Source organism: Corvus kubaryi, unplaced genomic scaffold (assembly GCF_017639235.1).
Source record: "Corvus kubaryi isolate FWS band 111438036 unplaced genomic scaffold, C.kubaryi_AGA036_p1.0 37396, whole genome shotgun sequence".
NCBI lineage: Eukaryota > Metazoa > Chordata > Aves > Passeriformes > Corvidae > Corvus > Corvus kubaryi.
Window position 1 is genome coordinate 13,078,818 of NW_024581135.1, and position 18,869 is coordinate 13,097,686.

An 18,869-nucleotide genomic window follows, 5' to 3' on the forward strand; every position below is an offset into this window, starting at 1 on the left:
TCTTTCTTTCTTTCTTTCTTTCTTTCTTTCTTTCTTTCTTTTTTTTCCCCCCTTTCTTTTTTAGAAGAAAGCAAAATAAGGATCCCAGAATTAAGCATGGAAATGATGTTGCAGTGCTGTAGCAGCAGAGATACAGATGAATGTGCATTGGGACAGAAGCAAAGGATATGGAAATGTAGACGAAGCATCTCATGGTTACAGGAGCTAATTGCAACTTCTCAGGCTGGAGTCTCTAGAGATCCCCGGGAAAACCTTAAAAGGGTTGCTCTGAAATGGTTTCCTCTTGCTGAGATGCTGAGACACTTGGTGTCCCATAGATATCCAATCCTACCTTTGGGGAACAGTGGTGGACAACTGGATCACAGGCTGATTGATGTGCTGAGTTCTCTCGTGGCCCAGGAGCAACCACAGGGAGCTGAAAAGAGCCAGAAGTCTAGACACTGTTTAAAGTGAAATCTCTGCGTTCAGTTATTTCCAACCTCATGTTTTAAGTGTTGCTGAACAGTCCTATAGATCTGCCTGCTAGGATTTTGGACCTTCTTTTTAGAGGTTCTCAACCCCTCTGCTGGTTTTATAGAATGCAGAAGTTTGGGTGAATTCAGTGCCCTGATGTACTCACCATCTTCGATTACATCTCTGATCTTTGTTTAAATCTCTGATCAGGTAACAAATGACAGTGAATTTAAGACTCTCAATGTACAGTTGTTTTGTTTGGGATTTTTTTAAGTCGAAATAGAATAGTTATGGCGTGATCTCATGGTGTGTACCTGGAGATTGGCACTCCACAGACCCTCCAGAAGTTCCCTTTGAGATTCAAAGGGTGTAAGTCATAGGGAATCTGCTCAGGATGATAGTACTTATTTACTTGGCTAATTATCCTCATGGCTGCAACATCAGTGCAGACTTGTCCCTGATTTATCTATCTTGCAGATCTTTATAGGCCTTTTTGCTCTTGGGGATCAAAGAGATGGAGAGGGTTTTGTATAGAAGTTTTGGTTTTGAGATCCATTCTTCAATGCACTAATATAAATTATATTGATTACATTGATTTTCTTTCATATAGAGCTAGATTTTGGTTACAAAAGTATCTGGGTTGTTTTAGAGATTCATTGTACAAAGAGATGAGAAATATTTTACTATAATCTGTCTCAATATGGAAAAGGTATCACTCAGTTTTGGAATAATCTAAATTCATTTTCATAACTATAGAGCAAGTTTTGCTTTTATTCTTTGTCTTTTGTAGCCCTTCCTTTCCCCCCGATCCCTGTAAATTGCATATTTACTCTCTGAATGCAAGAACACTGTGGTGGCCTGAGATCCCAATGACCTGCAGGCCTTTTCCAGTAATTATATCCATGTTTGCTCCATGGGAGATTCAATTAAAAATGAGAGGGGATTATTATTATTATTACTATTATTATTATTACTGCTCCCTACTGAAACCCTGCATTGTGTTCTTGAGTGTTTATGTGACAGCATAGTAATGAGAAAATTTACTTTATTTAATTCCATTGCTGTTCAAACAGTATGGGCTCAGAAATTCCACTTGAGTGTTAGCTTAGCCCATCTGTCCTCAGACGCAGATGTGAAAGATAGAGGGGAGAAACATAGAGGCTGCTCATGTGAGTGAACAAAACTAATTTGGCCCTGCATTTTTGTGTGAGCTTGGGGAAGAAATGAAGGATATGTTTAGGTTTTGAGATCTTAGTGCAGCATGAGGTACATGCTAAGCACAGAACACATTTTTACATGTTGCAAAAGCCCCCATGGCATGACCCTGTGTGTCACTTCCACACAGAAATATGAAGTTGTAACTCCTACATTACATACCTGTTCTTGGGGAAAACTGTGCTGTGCACACCACCTGGGGTGTTCTCTAAAGTCAGCCAGGGCATTACTGTACTCTTGCAGTGGCTTTTGCAACAAGAATCATTACCTTCTTTAACTGCAGGGTACCCTATCAAATCTCATTCAGTGAAAGGACATTTTCCAGTTCTTCAAGCATTCCTTGTCTTAACAGCAGCTCCCATGTGGTTGCTGTCCCACCAGACTGGGACATTCTGGAGGGTTAATTTCAGTTCTCACATGTGAGTTCAAGCACAAGTGTGCTCTGTCTCCAGTCTCTGTCTATCTACTAAGTAGAAAAAGCACCACCTGGAGATAGCACAAGTTGGCATATGTGTTGCTCATATGATGACCTCTGTATGTTTTGTTTTTTATTCTCCTTTCTAGATAATTGTGATGATGCACTGGTCTCTCCCTTACCTTCAGCTGCCCTTACCAGTTCCTCTGAGCTCTTCAGTACTCACAGTTCCAGCTTTGCAAAACTCAACAGGCGAGATGGTAAGATTGCAGTATGAAATGCCTAAACTATTCATTTTAATCACATTTACACAGAATAACTTTTTATGCTGTTTGTATGCAGTGCATTCAGAGGCAAGTGGAATAGAGCCATTAATTTATGCTCCTGAGAGTGCGCTGTGTAGGAGCAATTTCCTCCTTTATTATAGAAAGCTTCTACTAAATTTGAAGCTCTCCATTTCTCTTGTAGAGACATCATTAAGGAAGTTCAGATAGTCTTTTTGCTTCTCATGAGTTCCCATATTTTAAGAGTTTAAAGGTCAGTAGGCTTGGGACCCTATTCTAAAATGTAGGTGTTAATAGCGAGTAGATATGAAATTCCAGTGGAATTCAGTGACTACGCAACTCTGCAGGAATAGCGAACATGAAAAACAACTTTTCAGGCATTTGCAATCAGGAATGTTTGAGGTCCAGTTAATGAGTTCACACACAAGGTGGAACTATTAGTATGAAACTTGCTGCCAACTTCTCTTTTCTGATACTATTTTGGGCATCATTTGACATCCTGTTACAAATTTGGGTTGTTGGCTCCCATCTTATTTCCAAGGTAGAGCCTCTAAAAGTGGAAAGCCCTGTATTATCATATTACATAATGATTTTCATTTTAGGAAACACTAGAAGGAACACTACTAGAAAAAAAGGTTTTAATTGAAAATAAACGAGAATTTTCATTCTTAAACATCTCTAAAGTATGTTTTAATCAAAGGCCATTTGATAAATCTGTAGAAAGACTCTCTTATATGCTTGGAACTAATGATAAGGAGTTGCTAGGCCATTAAAGAAGTGTTAGATGGGAGTTACTATATCATATTTAAACTCTAGAACCAGAGTTCCTCAGCAAGTAGAAGGTCATATGGCTAACTGCTCGACAACAGAAAGTTGTAGACATTGAGCATGATATTTGAGTTTGCCCTGCCTTTGTCTCCAACTGCTGTCTGAGATGGTGTTATGGATATGCTTATGTGATTGTGCAGATGGCTCTAATGGCTAATTTTATCTGCAGAAAAGAAGAAGAAGTTCAAAATCAGTATTGCAAGTCAAGCTCTGGCTGTTCTGTATTTAAAAGAGATATTAACAATGTCTGAAATTATGACAGTGGTTTAAATTTAAGGTCAGAAATTGAAATAGGTCTTAGTTAACTGTCCTACAGTTTTGTCATGGGGTCAGATATTGTATTTTTTCAGCAATCCAGTGTCACAGTGGTAAGGTCCATGCTGTCTTTTGCACTAGTCATGGGAACAGGAGACAGAGTATTGAAACGGAGCCCTAAGTAAGGGGGTTGTTTCAGCAACTTTGATTTAATGTTTTGAACACTTATGTGATAACTGATGAGCTGAGGCCAGCACAGGGACCTAGAAGCTAAACTCTACCTTGTTTAATTCTTCTGCTGCATGGACTTTTGTAGGAATGTGCAGATACAGTGCTGGCAGGGTTCATATGGGGACTTGTTGTGGGTTAATCCCCAACAACAATAAAGTCCCACACAGCTGCTCACTCCATCATGGCCTTACCCACAGCCACAGTCCTTTTGGAAGTAAACGTGTTCTTGCCTTCCCCATGGCTGCAGTCTCTGCTGGGTCATGGGCTTGGCCACAGCCACATGCTTCGGCATACTCCAGTATGGCCTCATGCACAGCCACAGGTGCTTCAGGGTGTACCTCCTGCAGTGTGAACTTACCCTTGGGCCACAGTCCCTTCAGAGGTATCAGCTGTGGTACAGATGTAACCACGGTCACAGCACTTTGAGATGCAGGTGCATCTCAAAGAGATGAGAGCATGTGCTCTGGCATGGGCTTATTCACAGCCACAGACACCTGGGGTGTCCTTTTGCCCCAGGGACTCGTCCACAGGTCACAGCCCCTTTGGCTTGAGTTCACACTGGAGTTCCAGCCTGGCCAGTGCAGCAGCACAGGAACAGCAGAGATGCCCTGGACTTTTGCCAGCCCAGAAGCATGGTCACTGCTGTTATCAAAATGTTTCCAGGCCCAACAGAGTAAGATGATAAGCAGTACAGCAAGCAGCAAAAGCAAAAAGTAGCTACTAATGAGCAGTAGACTAATAAACAGTAAGGGAAGCAAGCCCTATGGCAAACACAAAAGCTGCTGATTAATAGCTAACCAGCAGTAACAGCTGTAAATTCAGTCTAGCACATTCCAATCAAATCTGTAATTATCTTGAACCCTTTGAGGCCCATGCTGGGCACGTGCCATGGACAAACCCCAGCAGCTCAGCCCCACACAGCCACTCACTCCCCCTGGTGGGATGGGGGAGAGAATCAGAAGAGTAAAAGCGAGAAACTCATGGGTTGAGACAAAGACAGCTTAATAGATAAAGCAAAGCCACGTGTGCAAGCAAAGCATGACCAGGAGCTCATTCACCACTTCCCATGGGCAGGCAGGGATTCAGCCAATCCCCTGAAAAACAGAGCTCCATCACACCTGACGGTGACTCAGGAAGCGATCACTCTGAACATCCCCCTTTTCCTCCTCCTTCATCCCCCATCTTCAAATGCGGAGCATGATGCCATGTGGGATGGGATATCCCTGTGGTCAGTTGGGGTCAGCTGTCCTGGCTGTGTCCACTCCCAAATTTTGCTTCCTCCCAGCCTCCTCTTTAGTGGTGTGGTGTGAGGAGCAGAAAAGGCCTTGGCCTGTGTGTAAGCAGTTCTCAGCAATATCAGAAAAATGTCTGTATTATCAGCACTGTTTCCAGCACAAGTAGCTCCATACCAGCTACTGTGAAGAAAACTAAGTCTACTGTTGCCAGAGCAGTACCTCACCTTGGGTTGGAGGAGCAAGCAGTGGTAGATGGTAGCTGTAGAAACTTTCTTTGACTGTCACTTGAATGCAAATAGTAGATATCTTTACAGGAAATAATATTTCCTAACAAGGACTGGCCTGTGGCTTTCTGATAATGTTGAATGTTTTGATGAGCTGGCTTAGCTTTGCTTGTAATTGATAAGACAGTGCTGCAAGGAACAGAGCCTCTGGGTAGAAAGCCAGATCAATATATTTGTTAATGTAAACATGAATGCAACAAGTGAAGATGAGTTTTTAAAGCACGACCCAGTCCTTTGTCAACAGAAAGTTCAAATTCATCAAGTGGATTCAGTAATAGATAACAGTAAGTAAAAGGCTGTTGTTTAAAAAAAAAGGGCCTGCAGTAGTGGAATGTGCCATTTAAAAAAACAAACACACAAAGCACCCATGAGTAAAGCTTTGTGTGCACAGCTGAAAGCGCTCAATTAAAATGCTGATAAATCCATACTGGTACTAAAGAGCTAGTATAATTCTGATAAATGTGATTCTGAGGTATGAAATATATTATTTGCCCATGAGAGGGATTTGTCAGCTTTTTTGTGTATAGTAAATAAATAATGAAAAATAATAGGAAAATTGCTACAACATGACTGTATCACCTAAGATTTTTCAGTTCTTATTAGTTCTCAGCCTGAGTAGTCAGTACAGGCAATTATATATGAGAATATAAAACATATATATAATGTCAAAAAGAATTTGTTTTATGGCCAGGAAGTGTTTGATCTGGACATTAAAGTAAAATTCTGCAGCAGGGAAGCACTTAGTTGCAGTGGGAAGTCCAGGAGATTTTAGTGCAATATAAAGCCATTTGAGCTGTTTGTAAGGCAATGTAGGGTGGAAATAATATTTCCCTGTGCTTTGTATTAATGAAATACAAAAAGCATTGACTGCATAACACTGGGCTTACATGCAGTTTTTGAAACAACTATGGCAAAATGTACAAACAGTCTGAAAAAGAAACAGAAGTATTTTATCATATTTCTTGGAATCATATGGGTCTCCAGCTGAGAAACCATCAGATCCTTGCTCTCCACATATTTCTAACATTATGATTTGTTGCCATGGAGAATATGAACAATATATCAGATTCCTGTGGTACTCTTTTTCCACTGGGGCATTTTCCCCATACCATGTTGAATGCCTCCTTTGAAATGATCCACAGAAGATGTGAAATGTGTGAGCTGTGAGGAATGATGGTGTTGCACAATGTGCAGAATCCTATCAATGCCAGAAAGGGGAAATACTGAGCATCCTGTCTCTCTTGCTTTCGTGTGAGAGACAATGTGACATCTTAACACCTTAGTACTTTCCAGTTACCTAAAACAGGTGTGGAGATCTGATGGACCTAATCAAAGCCAAATTTTTGTCTGGTTTGCCTTTATGCCATACTTAATAAAAGTTGTATGGTCCTCTTCAGTATCTTTGTGCCCAATTGCAGGAAAAGGATGTCAGGTTATGCTTGTATCTGTTCAAAGGTGTTGATGTGCTGTAAACTGTGTCTTCAGTAGCCCATGTTGTTGCCTTTTAGAGCCTTCTTGTCCTTTCTCGGGCCTGTGCTGGCAAACAGTCCTCAGGGCAAGCATCACTGGTGGGTAGAGGAGCAAATTACTCTAAATAGTTGCTCTGCTTTGGTTGTGCTTTTTTGCTACATACTAAAAGAAGTATAGGATGGGTTTTTGACACACTATCAGGAATGATGTGCATAAAAGAAGTGTGCAAAACGAGATTGTGCTGGAAGAAATGCCAGTATCCCTTGTGCTACCTGCTCTATATAACAGAGTAAATGTGGAGGAAAAAGAACATGTATTGATTTTTGGCACTGACAGGAGTATTTGGTGAGGATCTGGGATAACCACAAAAGCAAGCAGAAGCTGTTTGCTTTATTAGCAGAAGTGAGAGAGGCCCAGTGGGAAAAGCTTTGGTTCTGCCCTCAGTCATGCAGTTGATGCAGCTTTGCTGTTGCAGGGATTTTAGCTGCCATTCTTACTAGCAGTAGAATTACTGTCCACCTGTGGAAATGGTAATGGTGGAAGGTTTGGGAGAGGGAAACACAGTGGGCTTTCTTCTGCACAGGAAAAAATATATGAAGCAGCTGCTGTTCTGTAAAGACATGGCCTGTAACTGATACATTGCAAGGCCAGCTTTGGAGAGGTGATGCTACGAGCAGGTGTCAGTGCTGTGTCCACAGTGCTTGCATCTGAAGAGTGACATTCCCAGCACACAAATGTGCTCATGTAAAGAGATGCAGTTCAGAGACACCATGTAATCTATGATTTTAGAGCTCAAGCTCAGCACAGATCTCCCAAATTTCTGTTCAGTGTATATCATTTGTTTGACTTCAAAATTATAAGCCTGTGGTGCTCAAGCTGGAAAATAGCAGTGCACAGTAAAGCCAAACACTTTTGTGGAAAGCATATCACATTCCTGCCACTTCTAGCAGCAGAAGGGAGAAAGCATAAACTAGATATTTAGTTAAGATATTTGACATACTACTGGGAAGCATCTGTGCTAACAGGCTTGGCTTAAAAACTTATGTATAAACTAGAACATAGAAAGCACAGCTTTTGTGGTTTTTTTAATGGAAGACTCACCAAATATTTTTGTTAAAAGTTGTTTTCCTTCATCTAGTTGTCATTCTCTATGTTGAATGAAGGAAAGATGAAAATGCCAGCTTTCTTTTAATATGTGCTGAAAACATCTAGAATCGGCTCTTTTGAGTCATGATGGAACAACTTTGCCAGAACTTCTGAAGCAGATTTTTATATCATGTCAGTTCCTGGAATAAAACTGGGGGGGGAAAAAAAAAGCAACAACTATTGTGTTCAGAGTCTATTTTAGGATATTACAATCCAAAAGAAGTTTGCCCTTGGCTCCTGTGTGCACTAGTTACAACTGTGTGTAGGAGAAATCTGTAGTTTGTTGTCTTTGAATATAGCTATATAGTTTGCATCTTCAAGGCAAACAACATACTTTCTATATGGCACTTAAAATGTCAAAATAAAAAAAGGGTGGCATGAGAGGTAACCTTTTAACAGAAAGTAACTTTTTAACAGAAAGTGTTATACTCTTATATAAGCTCTATATAGGTATGGAGTTAAAAGAGCTATGAAGTAGTCAAAGAAGAAATCAGTGATGAAATTCCTAGTATTCTCATTAGGTGTTTCATGGCATGCTTATAGGAGAGAGTATTCTATTTAAGGCAGGTAAAATAATCAGTGATGATGAAGACTTCTATTGTGATTGAAAAGGGTAAATCATGGCACTAAGAAGCAGTATGCATTGGCTTGGTTGCAAACTATTTTCCCTGGAGAGTTCTTGTAGAAGAATGAAGGCTGAGTCATCCAGGGCAGCAGGAACAATACTCCATTCCAGGTATGGAATAGATATGGTTCAGTTTCAGGAGTTCAGATAAATCCTATATTAATAAATTGTAAATAGTGACAATTCTAACACCTATTCTTAGACAAAGGGATTTCAGTTGAGAGTTGGAAAGTACAATGCAATCCAGGGAACACAAGACATTTTTAAAAGTGCAGAGTTACTGAAATTGAGTTCATTGATAGAAACCACATTTATTAATCTTTTAACTCTATTCACTTCAGTGAACTTTTCATGGAGCAACTTTGAGACAGATCAGTTAATAAGATTAAAATAGTAAGATAAAACCACTCCTAATAACCAAAGTTTAGTAATGCATTTTGTTTGGAAATGCTTATTTGGAATCATTCTTGTAGTTTACATGAAGAGTTGTTAATGCTTTATTCACAACTGTTTCTTGTGTTTTATTCCTAATGTGACTGTGTTCACTGTAGTCACACTGGAGAGCTTTTCTAAACGTAATTAACTGTGACAAAACAAAAAGGTGTTGGGTTGCAGAAGCAGTGGCAGCCTCAAAATTTGATGTCTTGGCTACTTGGTTGATGGCTTCTGTGTTCTTCATAGCTGCACTGATTGCTTATTGGTGAGGCTGAATTGAACGTAGGGTGTATGCAGAGAATAAATGTGTGCCAGGAGAAACAAGTTAAAGGAAAATAAACAGCCTGTAATTCTAGGGTGTAAAAGAAAGCACGAGACCATAAAATAATACATTCCAGTCTGGAATGATTTGCTTTTTAACCATAAGCTCCCATTTATTGTGGTGAGCAAAGTGGTAAAATGCAAGCAGTGGTTGCAGTTCCGTTTCATTGGGTTGGTGTTACCACAGGCCTGTTCAGCCTTTAAAGGAATTCAGGGGATAGTGCACATCTTTACTTTTAAAGGACAAATGTGAATTATAAGCTCATGTCAGAGACAGCCTACTTTACAGCGAATTATCTGAAATGCTCTTACAAGCTGTAGTTAAACCATTCTTTCAAATACTTAATAGGGCTCAAATAAAGATAACTAACATTTTGCATTTCTTTCAGAACATAGCAAAAAGGAAAATATCAAAGCAAACTGCAAGTTACAAGTCCACATTCCCAGATTTGCAAGGAGGGAATAGATATGATTTTTTTTTTTTTTTGTGATTGAGGATGTGCCAACTTCATTGATGTTTGTACAGCTGAAAAAGTATAAATTTCCTTAAGATGTCTTAAATTCAGAATTCCTCTTGAACTTAGGTTAATGGAGATAACCTCATGCAAGCACACCTCATGTAGTATATTTCCTAATACTAAAATATGAAAAAACAGCCACATGCTCAAGTAGAGCCCCCTGTGATGCCCTGAAGTAATTTAATGGTTCTTTATCAAGCATAATTTTTTGGTGCTGTTATTGTCGTCTAAATTCTCTTCATCCAATCTTTCAGGAGCAGGTGGCTGGTCCCCACTGGAGTCCAACGAGCAGCAGTGGCTCCAGGTAGATCTGGGCGACAGAGTGGAGATCGTGGCGGTGGCCACCCAGGGCCGGTACGGGAGCTCGGACTGGGTGACCAGCTACGCGCTGATGTTCAGCGACACCGGCCGCAACTGGAAACAGTACAGACAGGACGACACCGTCTGGGTAGGTCTGAGCTGGCAGTGCCTTTGGCCCTAGATCTCTCTGCTTCAGGCTCATTTTGGTGTTTGGAGAAACAGCTTTGGTTTTACGTCAGAGGAGTGCTGCAGTGGTGAGAGAGCAGACCTGAGCGACTCCACGGAGTGTTTTGATCTAAATGGGTTATGTCACTGACTGTCTGTGTAATACAAGTTTAGGCCCTCAGGACTACACTGTTTTTCAGACTATGAGGATGATCAGGGCACTTAAAATGACCTGTGTGCTTCTGTGCCTGGTTGGCTTTGATTCAGGCACACCAGGGTAAATGGGGCTTTCTCCAGGAAAGATGAAAATTCATTCTGTGTCTTGTACGTGTTTGGCCAGAACACGAGAGATCATGCTGAGGAAGATGGGTGGTAAATTGCTCCTCAGCTGGAGAAGACTGGAGCTGCAGCATAGGTTGTGGGATGATTTAGGAGACACACTAAAAGTGATCAAGGCTTTTTCTGATACTTTAATGCAGACTTGACCATTGCTGCATCACAAGTCCAGTGCGTGGCTGTGCCAGGTGCTGTTGGTAGGAGTGCATGGGGCAGCAGTGGCACCACAGGTGTGGATGGAAGTTTACAAGTCTTCCTTTTGTACAAAAAGTGGTAACTGTTAGTGAATTGTAGGAAATTGTAGGATTTTGAATTGTAGGAAATTGAAAAATTGTAGGATTCTCTCTATGCTGTGTTCTGTAGTTCTGTGGATCAACAGCCCTGGTAGCATCAAAATATGTAGTGTTAAAAGAAACAGATTCTTCATGAAAATAAAGGGAAACATGTTAAGAGTAACCAAGTAGACTTATGATTTTTCTTTGGTTATTAATTTGTTTAAATGATGTGTCACAAAAGCAGATTTTGCTTCCAGAACATAGTGACTGTGAATGATGAAACTCAGCGTGCAGCAGGGAGAGAGGAAAAGGACTGCTTAATTTTTCCCTGAGTGTGTTGTGGCAGTGGAGATGGGAGGTGAACTTCTGTAGGTCTAAAATCTATGGTATCATCACTTTGTTTTATCATGGTTTGATTTAGGGAAGTCTAATGAAATCCTTCTTCCCTTAGAAAAGCAACTTTGGTCCTAAGATGGTCATAAAGTTGTCAAGTGCTTCACCTGTCACTTAAAATGTTATATTAGGCTGTCTTTGCTCCAATATTTTTATTTATTTATTTACTTATTTATTTATTTAAAAGCAGTGGAATTTCATTTTGGACATAATAATGATCATTTAATCTGTCTCTTGACTTCCACCCCTGGGAATCTGAAATCCATACTGAGATATTTTTACAGATTTGGTGTCAGTTAAGTGCTTCTTTGCCTGAAAATATTATGTGGCTTATTAAAATTTTATATTAGGACAAATTAATTTTTTTATTATACGTCACACTTTTATTTTCTTTTGTAAATTTTTCTTGTTAACAGGAAACTTGAAAAGACAACACATAGAATTTACCACAACAAATCTTAATGCCCTAGGGATCCAATTTATGGGTTTCTTATCTGGCACCTAATATTGCACATGAGAATAAGAACAAGCCTAGCAGGCATTTAACAATGAATTAGGATTTATGAGCAACTTGGACTCCCTTGTTTTACTAGAGGGATGAGGCATGAAGTTGATCCAGGGCAGATCCTGACACAAATTTCAAAGATTAAGCAGACCTGGAAGCTTGCTTTCTGGAGAGATAATTTTTGTACATGTTTCTAATGGAAACCACCATAGGCTACAGAGGATTATTTTCTATATAACTGAGGAAAAATGAAATAGAATTTGGGTGTGGAAAAGGAAACAAAGGATTTGGATTATTGTCCCCTCACCATAGTTTCTAGGAGTCACACTGACCAAGTGAGCCAGTAATATAATTCCAGTCCAGAAGAACCATTTGCTCCGTGTTCCCAGAGGGCTTGAATGGTTTGTTAGGATGTATCGCCAAATTTCCTGGTGGAAATATCTGATAATGTAAATCCAAAGTGGGCTCATTTGACATTTCATTAGACACTTTGGTCCACCTAAACTGGCAAGTCTCATTAACACTTAGGAGGTTGTATGTCTACCCATGGAATTAATGAAGATCAAGAATTCCTTCTGTATAATTTTTATTCTAACTAAAGAAAAAGTTGATTCTTTTTTCTTGGCACTTTCGGATTTGCTTCACTGAATTAAATTAGACCTAGAGAACCATTCAGAGCACAAAGAGGAAAGCCAAAGAGGCTTTCAGAAGCATGTATAGAATTGTAATTTCAAATTATGCAGCGTTTCTCTTTTATTGGCAGTTATCCTTTCCTTAGGGTTTTTTCTAACTAAGAAGAAACATAGAAGTGTGCTGTCCAGCTGAATGTTAAAGATTTTTTCAGACCCTTGGATGAAATGAGGACAAGCACAACATGGTGCTTGTCCTAAACATCTGGCTCTTGAACAGCTGTAAGGGAAGTTCTGCATTGCACACCCCTAGGAAAGAACCATTGTCCTTGACCTAAGGCAGGGCAGTGTAGTGGACCATTCCACAGGGCTGGGAAAGCAGCTCCCCAGGGTAGCCTCCACTGTCACAATCTGTGGCAGTGTACCCTGTACCAATCTGTCACAAGTGTGGTAGTTCCAGACTTGGGAATGCGTGTCTGTGCTGGCTTTGGTTCAGTGATGTTTTTTGCTCAGCAGGAATGAAGACATCCCTCAGTTATTGAGACTGTTTCCTGCACAAACTGAAGCCAGACCTCCATACCAGTTACACTGGTATGAAGGAAATTAGCAGCTAAACCCAGCATTATCCCATTCTTTTTTTTGGGATGGGGGCGATGGTCTGTCAAAGAAGGATTTAAGGCAGTAGTTTCCTATATCAGGGTGAGATGGCAAGTTACCAATCCTTAATTTCTACTCAACCCAAGTCAGATTTGATGTGCATTTTCTCCCAGCCCACGTGCATGACCCAGAGAGAAAGTCGTGGTGCATTCCCAGTTGGCAGTACAGCAGTGCTCTCTTGGAGGAGGATGCACTGGCCCAGCCTTTACCCACTGCATGTCAGGGGCCATCTACCACATTTGGTGGGAACAGCAGGAAGGCAGCAGGGCCTTCAATAATCCCCGAGTAAATCTGCCCAGATGAAACTTTTCTTAATGATACTACGAACGTCTGATGCTCCCTATTGCAAGTGGTGCCTCTGAGGAGTTGTTTCCAGTGGGTTTAGGTTTTGTTCACCCTCATGGCAGAGATGCTCTGCAGTGCATCAGAGACCTGGGCACATAAATTCTTTATGGGGCTGCCAATAAGACAGATGTTTGCACACCAGCACATATGACATATCACCAGTAAAAATCCCTTTCTCTTTATAGAGATTACAAGGCTTATTATCCTCCTCTCCTGGCTTGCATACAGCTTCCATAAACTTCCTTGTTAATGAGGACTGCATAGACAGATCGCGGGGAGAATCAGAAAACCTCTTAAGTTTTCACTCAGCCTGTGTTTATGGTGTTAGTAAATTCTGCAGCTGGAGATGAAGACAAGACAGATTAGCCATTTAAAACCAATTTTCCAACCCCATTTGTATTTAAATAATCTTGTTACAAAAGGACTCTGTGGTTCAGAGCAAACTAGACTTATAATTATATTTTCAATATGGATAAATCAGCTATGTGTGGACACACTAGCTATTGATTGGGAGACATAAAACATAAATCTTATTGCTTGTAACAAGTAAATGATTTTTCAGTGTTTTTAAGTGTTGAATAATTCAGAATTTGCTTTACCTGCATACACATCACAGCTTGAGTCAGTCCAAATTGTGTATTTTACTGGGAAAAAAAGTGTGGGCTGTGATACAATGCTATTTCATTTTAGATAGCAATTTTTATGCTATTTATATTGAAAAATACTTTACAAAGCTGAGAAACGCAATTATGCAGGAAGGCACAAAGGAAAGGGGATGAAATGGGCATAGATGTATGCAACAAAAGGAGAAAAGAGATGTTCTTTATACAAAGTTTTGAAAGGAGAAGGGGAAGTTGTGGAACTGGAGATAAAGGGAGTCTGCTCTGAGAGTGGCAGAGAAGGCTTTTATATTAGAATAATGAATCTGTGCAGAAAGGCAATGAAGAGGGAAAATAGCATAGATAGCAAGGAGATAGCTCACACTCTGTGCAATCCCATGCACATACAGTGCACACTGAGCAGGAGTCTGCTGGTTCGTAGTGGTCGCCTGTTATCAGCTGACATGGCTGGTGAACGTTCTGACGCGTCTGCAGTCCACTGCACGTGGAAGGCAGAAGATGTCTCTGGGTGGGAGGGGGGCTGTGAGCCCTAACCCCAAAGCTGCATCACAAGATAGGAAGTTCTTCTCTAGCATTGGACCATGACACCTTGCTCATGCACGGAGTGAAGCAGAGCTCCTCCCCTCAGGGAAATGCCCCTGTGGCAGTCTTGCTCCTTGCAGGTGCAAGGATGCTGTTCGAGGGCTGGAGAGTTGACAGGAGGCTGAGGATGCATTAGGAATATATAATTTCCAGGCAAGCAGGAAAAGTGTTTAATAGAGGTGATAAAGATCCCTTGCATTCCCTTTCATCGGGAAACTTCTTACTTGCACATGTGAGCTTTTGCTGAACCAGAGGCCTTTCTAATGAAATCTAGAGGAGGGTCACCCTTAATTGGCTTATAAATCTACTGGGGTGCTGTAAACTTTCCCTTTCCACCCTAGCTAGATAATGACTGTGGAACTGTTTTGGTGAGTTAATTATTGTGAACATAGTTAGAATATTAATCTTCTTGTCAGATTTATAATTGTGCTAATTTATTCTAAAGCATCTTTTAGCTCCTAGTCCTAACACCCTCCAACCAAGACCAGAGAAAACTTCTACATGTAGCCATGAGAAGTCCCACATTGTTTGCTCGGGTTAGAGAATGAGTTCCTGCTTGTCTTGTTACAATGCTTCCTGCTATACTAGTATTAAGATATATTTAAACTCCTTTATGCACAGTAATTATTGCCAGCCAAATAGGTGTTAAGTAGTAAGTATCTATGGATTATTTTCTTTTCCATCACCTTTGCTCTAAGAAAAGAGAAAGAAGAAACAAAAAGCCAATTGCTACTTTCAAGTAGGAATGAAGAAAGCAATTCAGTCTTGCTGCAGGGAAGCAAGGTTTTCCAGAAGTTTTCATTGCTATGTTATTACAGGTTTTGAAGAGACAACCATTATCCTTTTGTTGTAATTAGGATTGTTCAGATTTAAGACTGCCTGCTTCTGAGATGCTGTTTGGATGTTACTAATTTGCTTCTAATTCTGGTTTCACTTACTGAGCTGGCTGCAAACGTGGCCTCCTGAGTAGATTCTTAGGAAATCTGTCTTTCTTGATATCACCAGGGCAGTTCTTACGTTGGGAGGATAATTCAAAGTGTCAGTATATCTGTTTTTGTTAAGTGCACTCCGTATGGATTTATGTCTGAATAAAATGGATATAGTTAGATTTCAAATTACCCTTTACTGTTGAGATACTGGAGTTAGCCTTAAGCTAACTGAATTTTGTATGAATTCTGTGACCTTACAATGTGATTTTATAGTTGGTTAACTGTAAAATGATATTAAGGTGGAGTCTAGAGAATTTAATGCTGATATTAACATTTTATCCATCAGCAATGTCTTGAGTAATTCTCTGTTCTTGGTGTTTGGCAGCAATTCACTCTGACCCAGAAAAAATTGCAAGAAACATGGTTATTGACAGTTTGTGTTGTTGCTGACCTCCCAGTCTTATGCTTTTGGAAATTGCCTGGAATGCATCTTTTCTGTAACTATTTAACGCAGGAAGACTGAGAAATGTTCTTTGATTTCTCATTCCTACATCCCAGATCTTCTGTATGATCTTGTCTCTCTGCTGCTTTGTGCTAGGAGCTATGGGGTGTGACTCCATGGTGTTGGCCCTAATGGATTGGAGTGGGAAGAGTGGTTGGCATGGGTCTGCTTGGTGATGTCTGCTCCCAAAACATGCGTGTCTTCCAGCCATCTCCAGCAGTTTTGTCTGCCACAGCCAGAAAGCTGTTGTTTTCCCTTCCAGGCATCTACTAAGACAGAAAATTTTGTTTGTGGCATGCTAGGATGATTAATGTGGAAAATAGGGGACATTTCCTCTTAGATGGTGGATTTTAGCCAACAACTCTTTTATATCAGTAGACCAAGTTTTGTTATTCTTGTTTGCAAATTGTGTTCTATGGCATGTGAAGGCTTAAATAGGTGCCTTTGCAAATTCTGAATAAATATGGAACAAATAGTTTTTTAATCCATATGCTTACAGAGCTCAGTGAGTTTCTTTGCAGTTCTTTGGTACATTTTTGGAACAACTGAGTGGCTCTAGCTGTCTGAAAAACCAATTCTTTTGTGGGAAACCAACTAACAAGAGTACACTTATGTACTGTCGTGTACTGTAAAATAAGACAAGTCTTCCTGCTGCTAAAAAGTGTCACTTCACTTCTACTGATTCACTATTAGATTAGATTAATCCAAATAAATAAACTGGTTTGAGTTGTAGTGTTCGGGTCTTCAGTAGCTGTTATAAGATTGTACTGATTTTGCTCTGAGCCCTTTCTAAGTGTTGGATTAATCCTGTAAGTGAGAAGCTCATGAGTGGAGAAATAGAAACCTATTGCTTGTGGCTAGTGAAAATGGTACATGAGAAAGAGAGGCAAGCAATGGAAAAATCATTGCAAACCCCTCCAGAACTGGCAGAGGGGTGTGATGTTATGTAAACACCAGGTTTAGTGATAAGACATACTTGTAAACTGATTAGACAGAGGAGAAAGGAGACAAATCATGATACTTGAAATGCAGGTGGGGGGACAGAGAGAGACAGATGGAGAGGTAGAAAGCTCTAGTCAGTGACCAGAGCTTCAGTATCTAAGATGGAAATAAAGACTGGTTTCATTACATGACAGTCAGCATTATCAGAAACTGAGGATCTCTCATTTCTGGTCATCCTCTTCTTTTCTCCTTGGTTAGCAGATTTCTGTTCCACTTTAGGTTAATGTACTCAGTGTTTCCTACTGTTAGACACCTCTCAGCTGCAGAGAGGCCCCTACAAACAGGTTCTGAGGTACTTGCTTAAAAAGTGTTGTTTTCACAGAATTTTTCTTCAGCACTAAGATTGGATCTTTGCATAGTGGCAATGCAGGACTGGGGAGATGGAAAAACAGATGCGTCCAGATGATTTACGGGGAGGACCCTGATTTATTAAAACTTTAATTTTCTTAGGCTATTTGTCAAAGGTCCCGTGTTCTGTAAGTGTCTTTGGCTGTGTGGATATTCTGCTGCATTGCTCCTTTATGGCCTGATTGGGAGCCTCTTGCTGTCCCTGGGGCTCTTTCCCCTCAGGGATCCCAGAACTGTAAAGATAATGAAATGTTCTTCCTTGAATGAGCACAGGCGCCGATGCAGTTTTTGCTTTTTATTCTTAACTGATGTGTAAGCTAAGGTGACCTTGTTATAGGTTAAAAAAAAAAAAAAAAAAGATGTAGTCACACAATTGGAATTGTCGGATAAGTAATATTTTCTTGCTTTTATAAAACTTAGAAATTCTATAGTGACATCATCTTTACAGTGTTGGAAATATGATCTTTGTAGACTTCCTTCCTCCCAAACCCTTAGTGATTTCAGCTAATTTGGATTTATTTTTTCAGAGGACGAAGAGGGGAATTTCTGCCTTGCATAAAGAACTTTAAAATTATTTGTTTTCATTGTCATTGAGAAATGAGATTTTTTTTTTAAATGCCCATGACTGTACTGGGATATTCCAAGTCGAAATAGTGTTCCTCTAATGCTTAATATAGAAAAAATAGAAATATTGAATATATTTTATTAGATCTTTTCCCTAGTTATAAAAGAAAGAACAATTAGTGAGAATGCTGATATTTAAAAAAAAATTAGTTCAATTATTATTATTCTTATTATGAAAGACCTCTTTGAATACATTTTTTTTCCAGATGTGTAGTGCATATCTTACATTCTTTCTGGCTTCCAAATTTTAGTGCATGAAAACTTTCAAAACAGTTATATAATCATTAATCTTGAAGGTTATTTTACCAATTCTACTTTAGATTCTCAAAGCTGTTTCTCAGGGAATGTGGAAGGATAGAAGTCCTTAGCAGATCAATAAGTAAGAACAAAATTCTTCTGTGGAATAAATAAGCCTGTCCATGTTTCTTTGAAATTTAACTTAAGTGAAATTTTTTGATGTGTGTCTGACACTTTTGGGGAGCTGCCTCCACCTGTTCTACAGGAGTTAGTTAACATTTGTGGAATTAGTAATCAAACATGAAAATAAACTGTTAGCAAACCAAAGTAGGGAGTAAACAGCAGTACTTGAAGAACTTCTATCCTCCAGGGAATAAATATTCTTATACTGAGTTGAAGGTATAAATGCAATTCTGGAAACATGATGAAAGGTTCCATATATAGACACCTTTATAGCTTGAAGGAAAGATGAGATTTGATTCAAATAAGAACTGGTCAACTGTTGGGCTCAGAGAACACTAAATGTGAGTCACATTTTTATTTTATATATGCAGATTCCCATATGAGTGATAAGAATAAGCAGATCTTCTCTGGAGAAGAGTTTTGCTGTCTTGAGCTGAGGTTTGCTAGACTTCACAGAATTTATATGGAAAGATATTGCCTTGAAGTATTTCAAGTTTAGGTTCAGCTCACAAAAATAATTAT

General features: G+C 39.7%; 1 protein-coding gene across 1 annotated transcript in view; it reads left to right on the top strand.

Annotated features, from left to right (window-relative positions):
- CNTNAP5 (contactin associated protein family member 5) overlaps positions 1-18,869 on the top strand; it is a 283,868-nt gene that overhangs the window by 70,248 nt on the left and 194,751 nt on the right. Inside the window, exons 2-3 of the mRNA XM_042041551.1 lie at positions 2,233-2,343; positions 9,970-10,163. Coding sequence (XP_041897485.1) covers positions 2,233-2,343; positions 9,970-10,163 — 305 coding nt within the window. The remainder of the gene's footprint in view (positions 1-2,232; positions 2,344-9,969; positions 10,164-18,869) is intronic.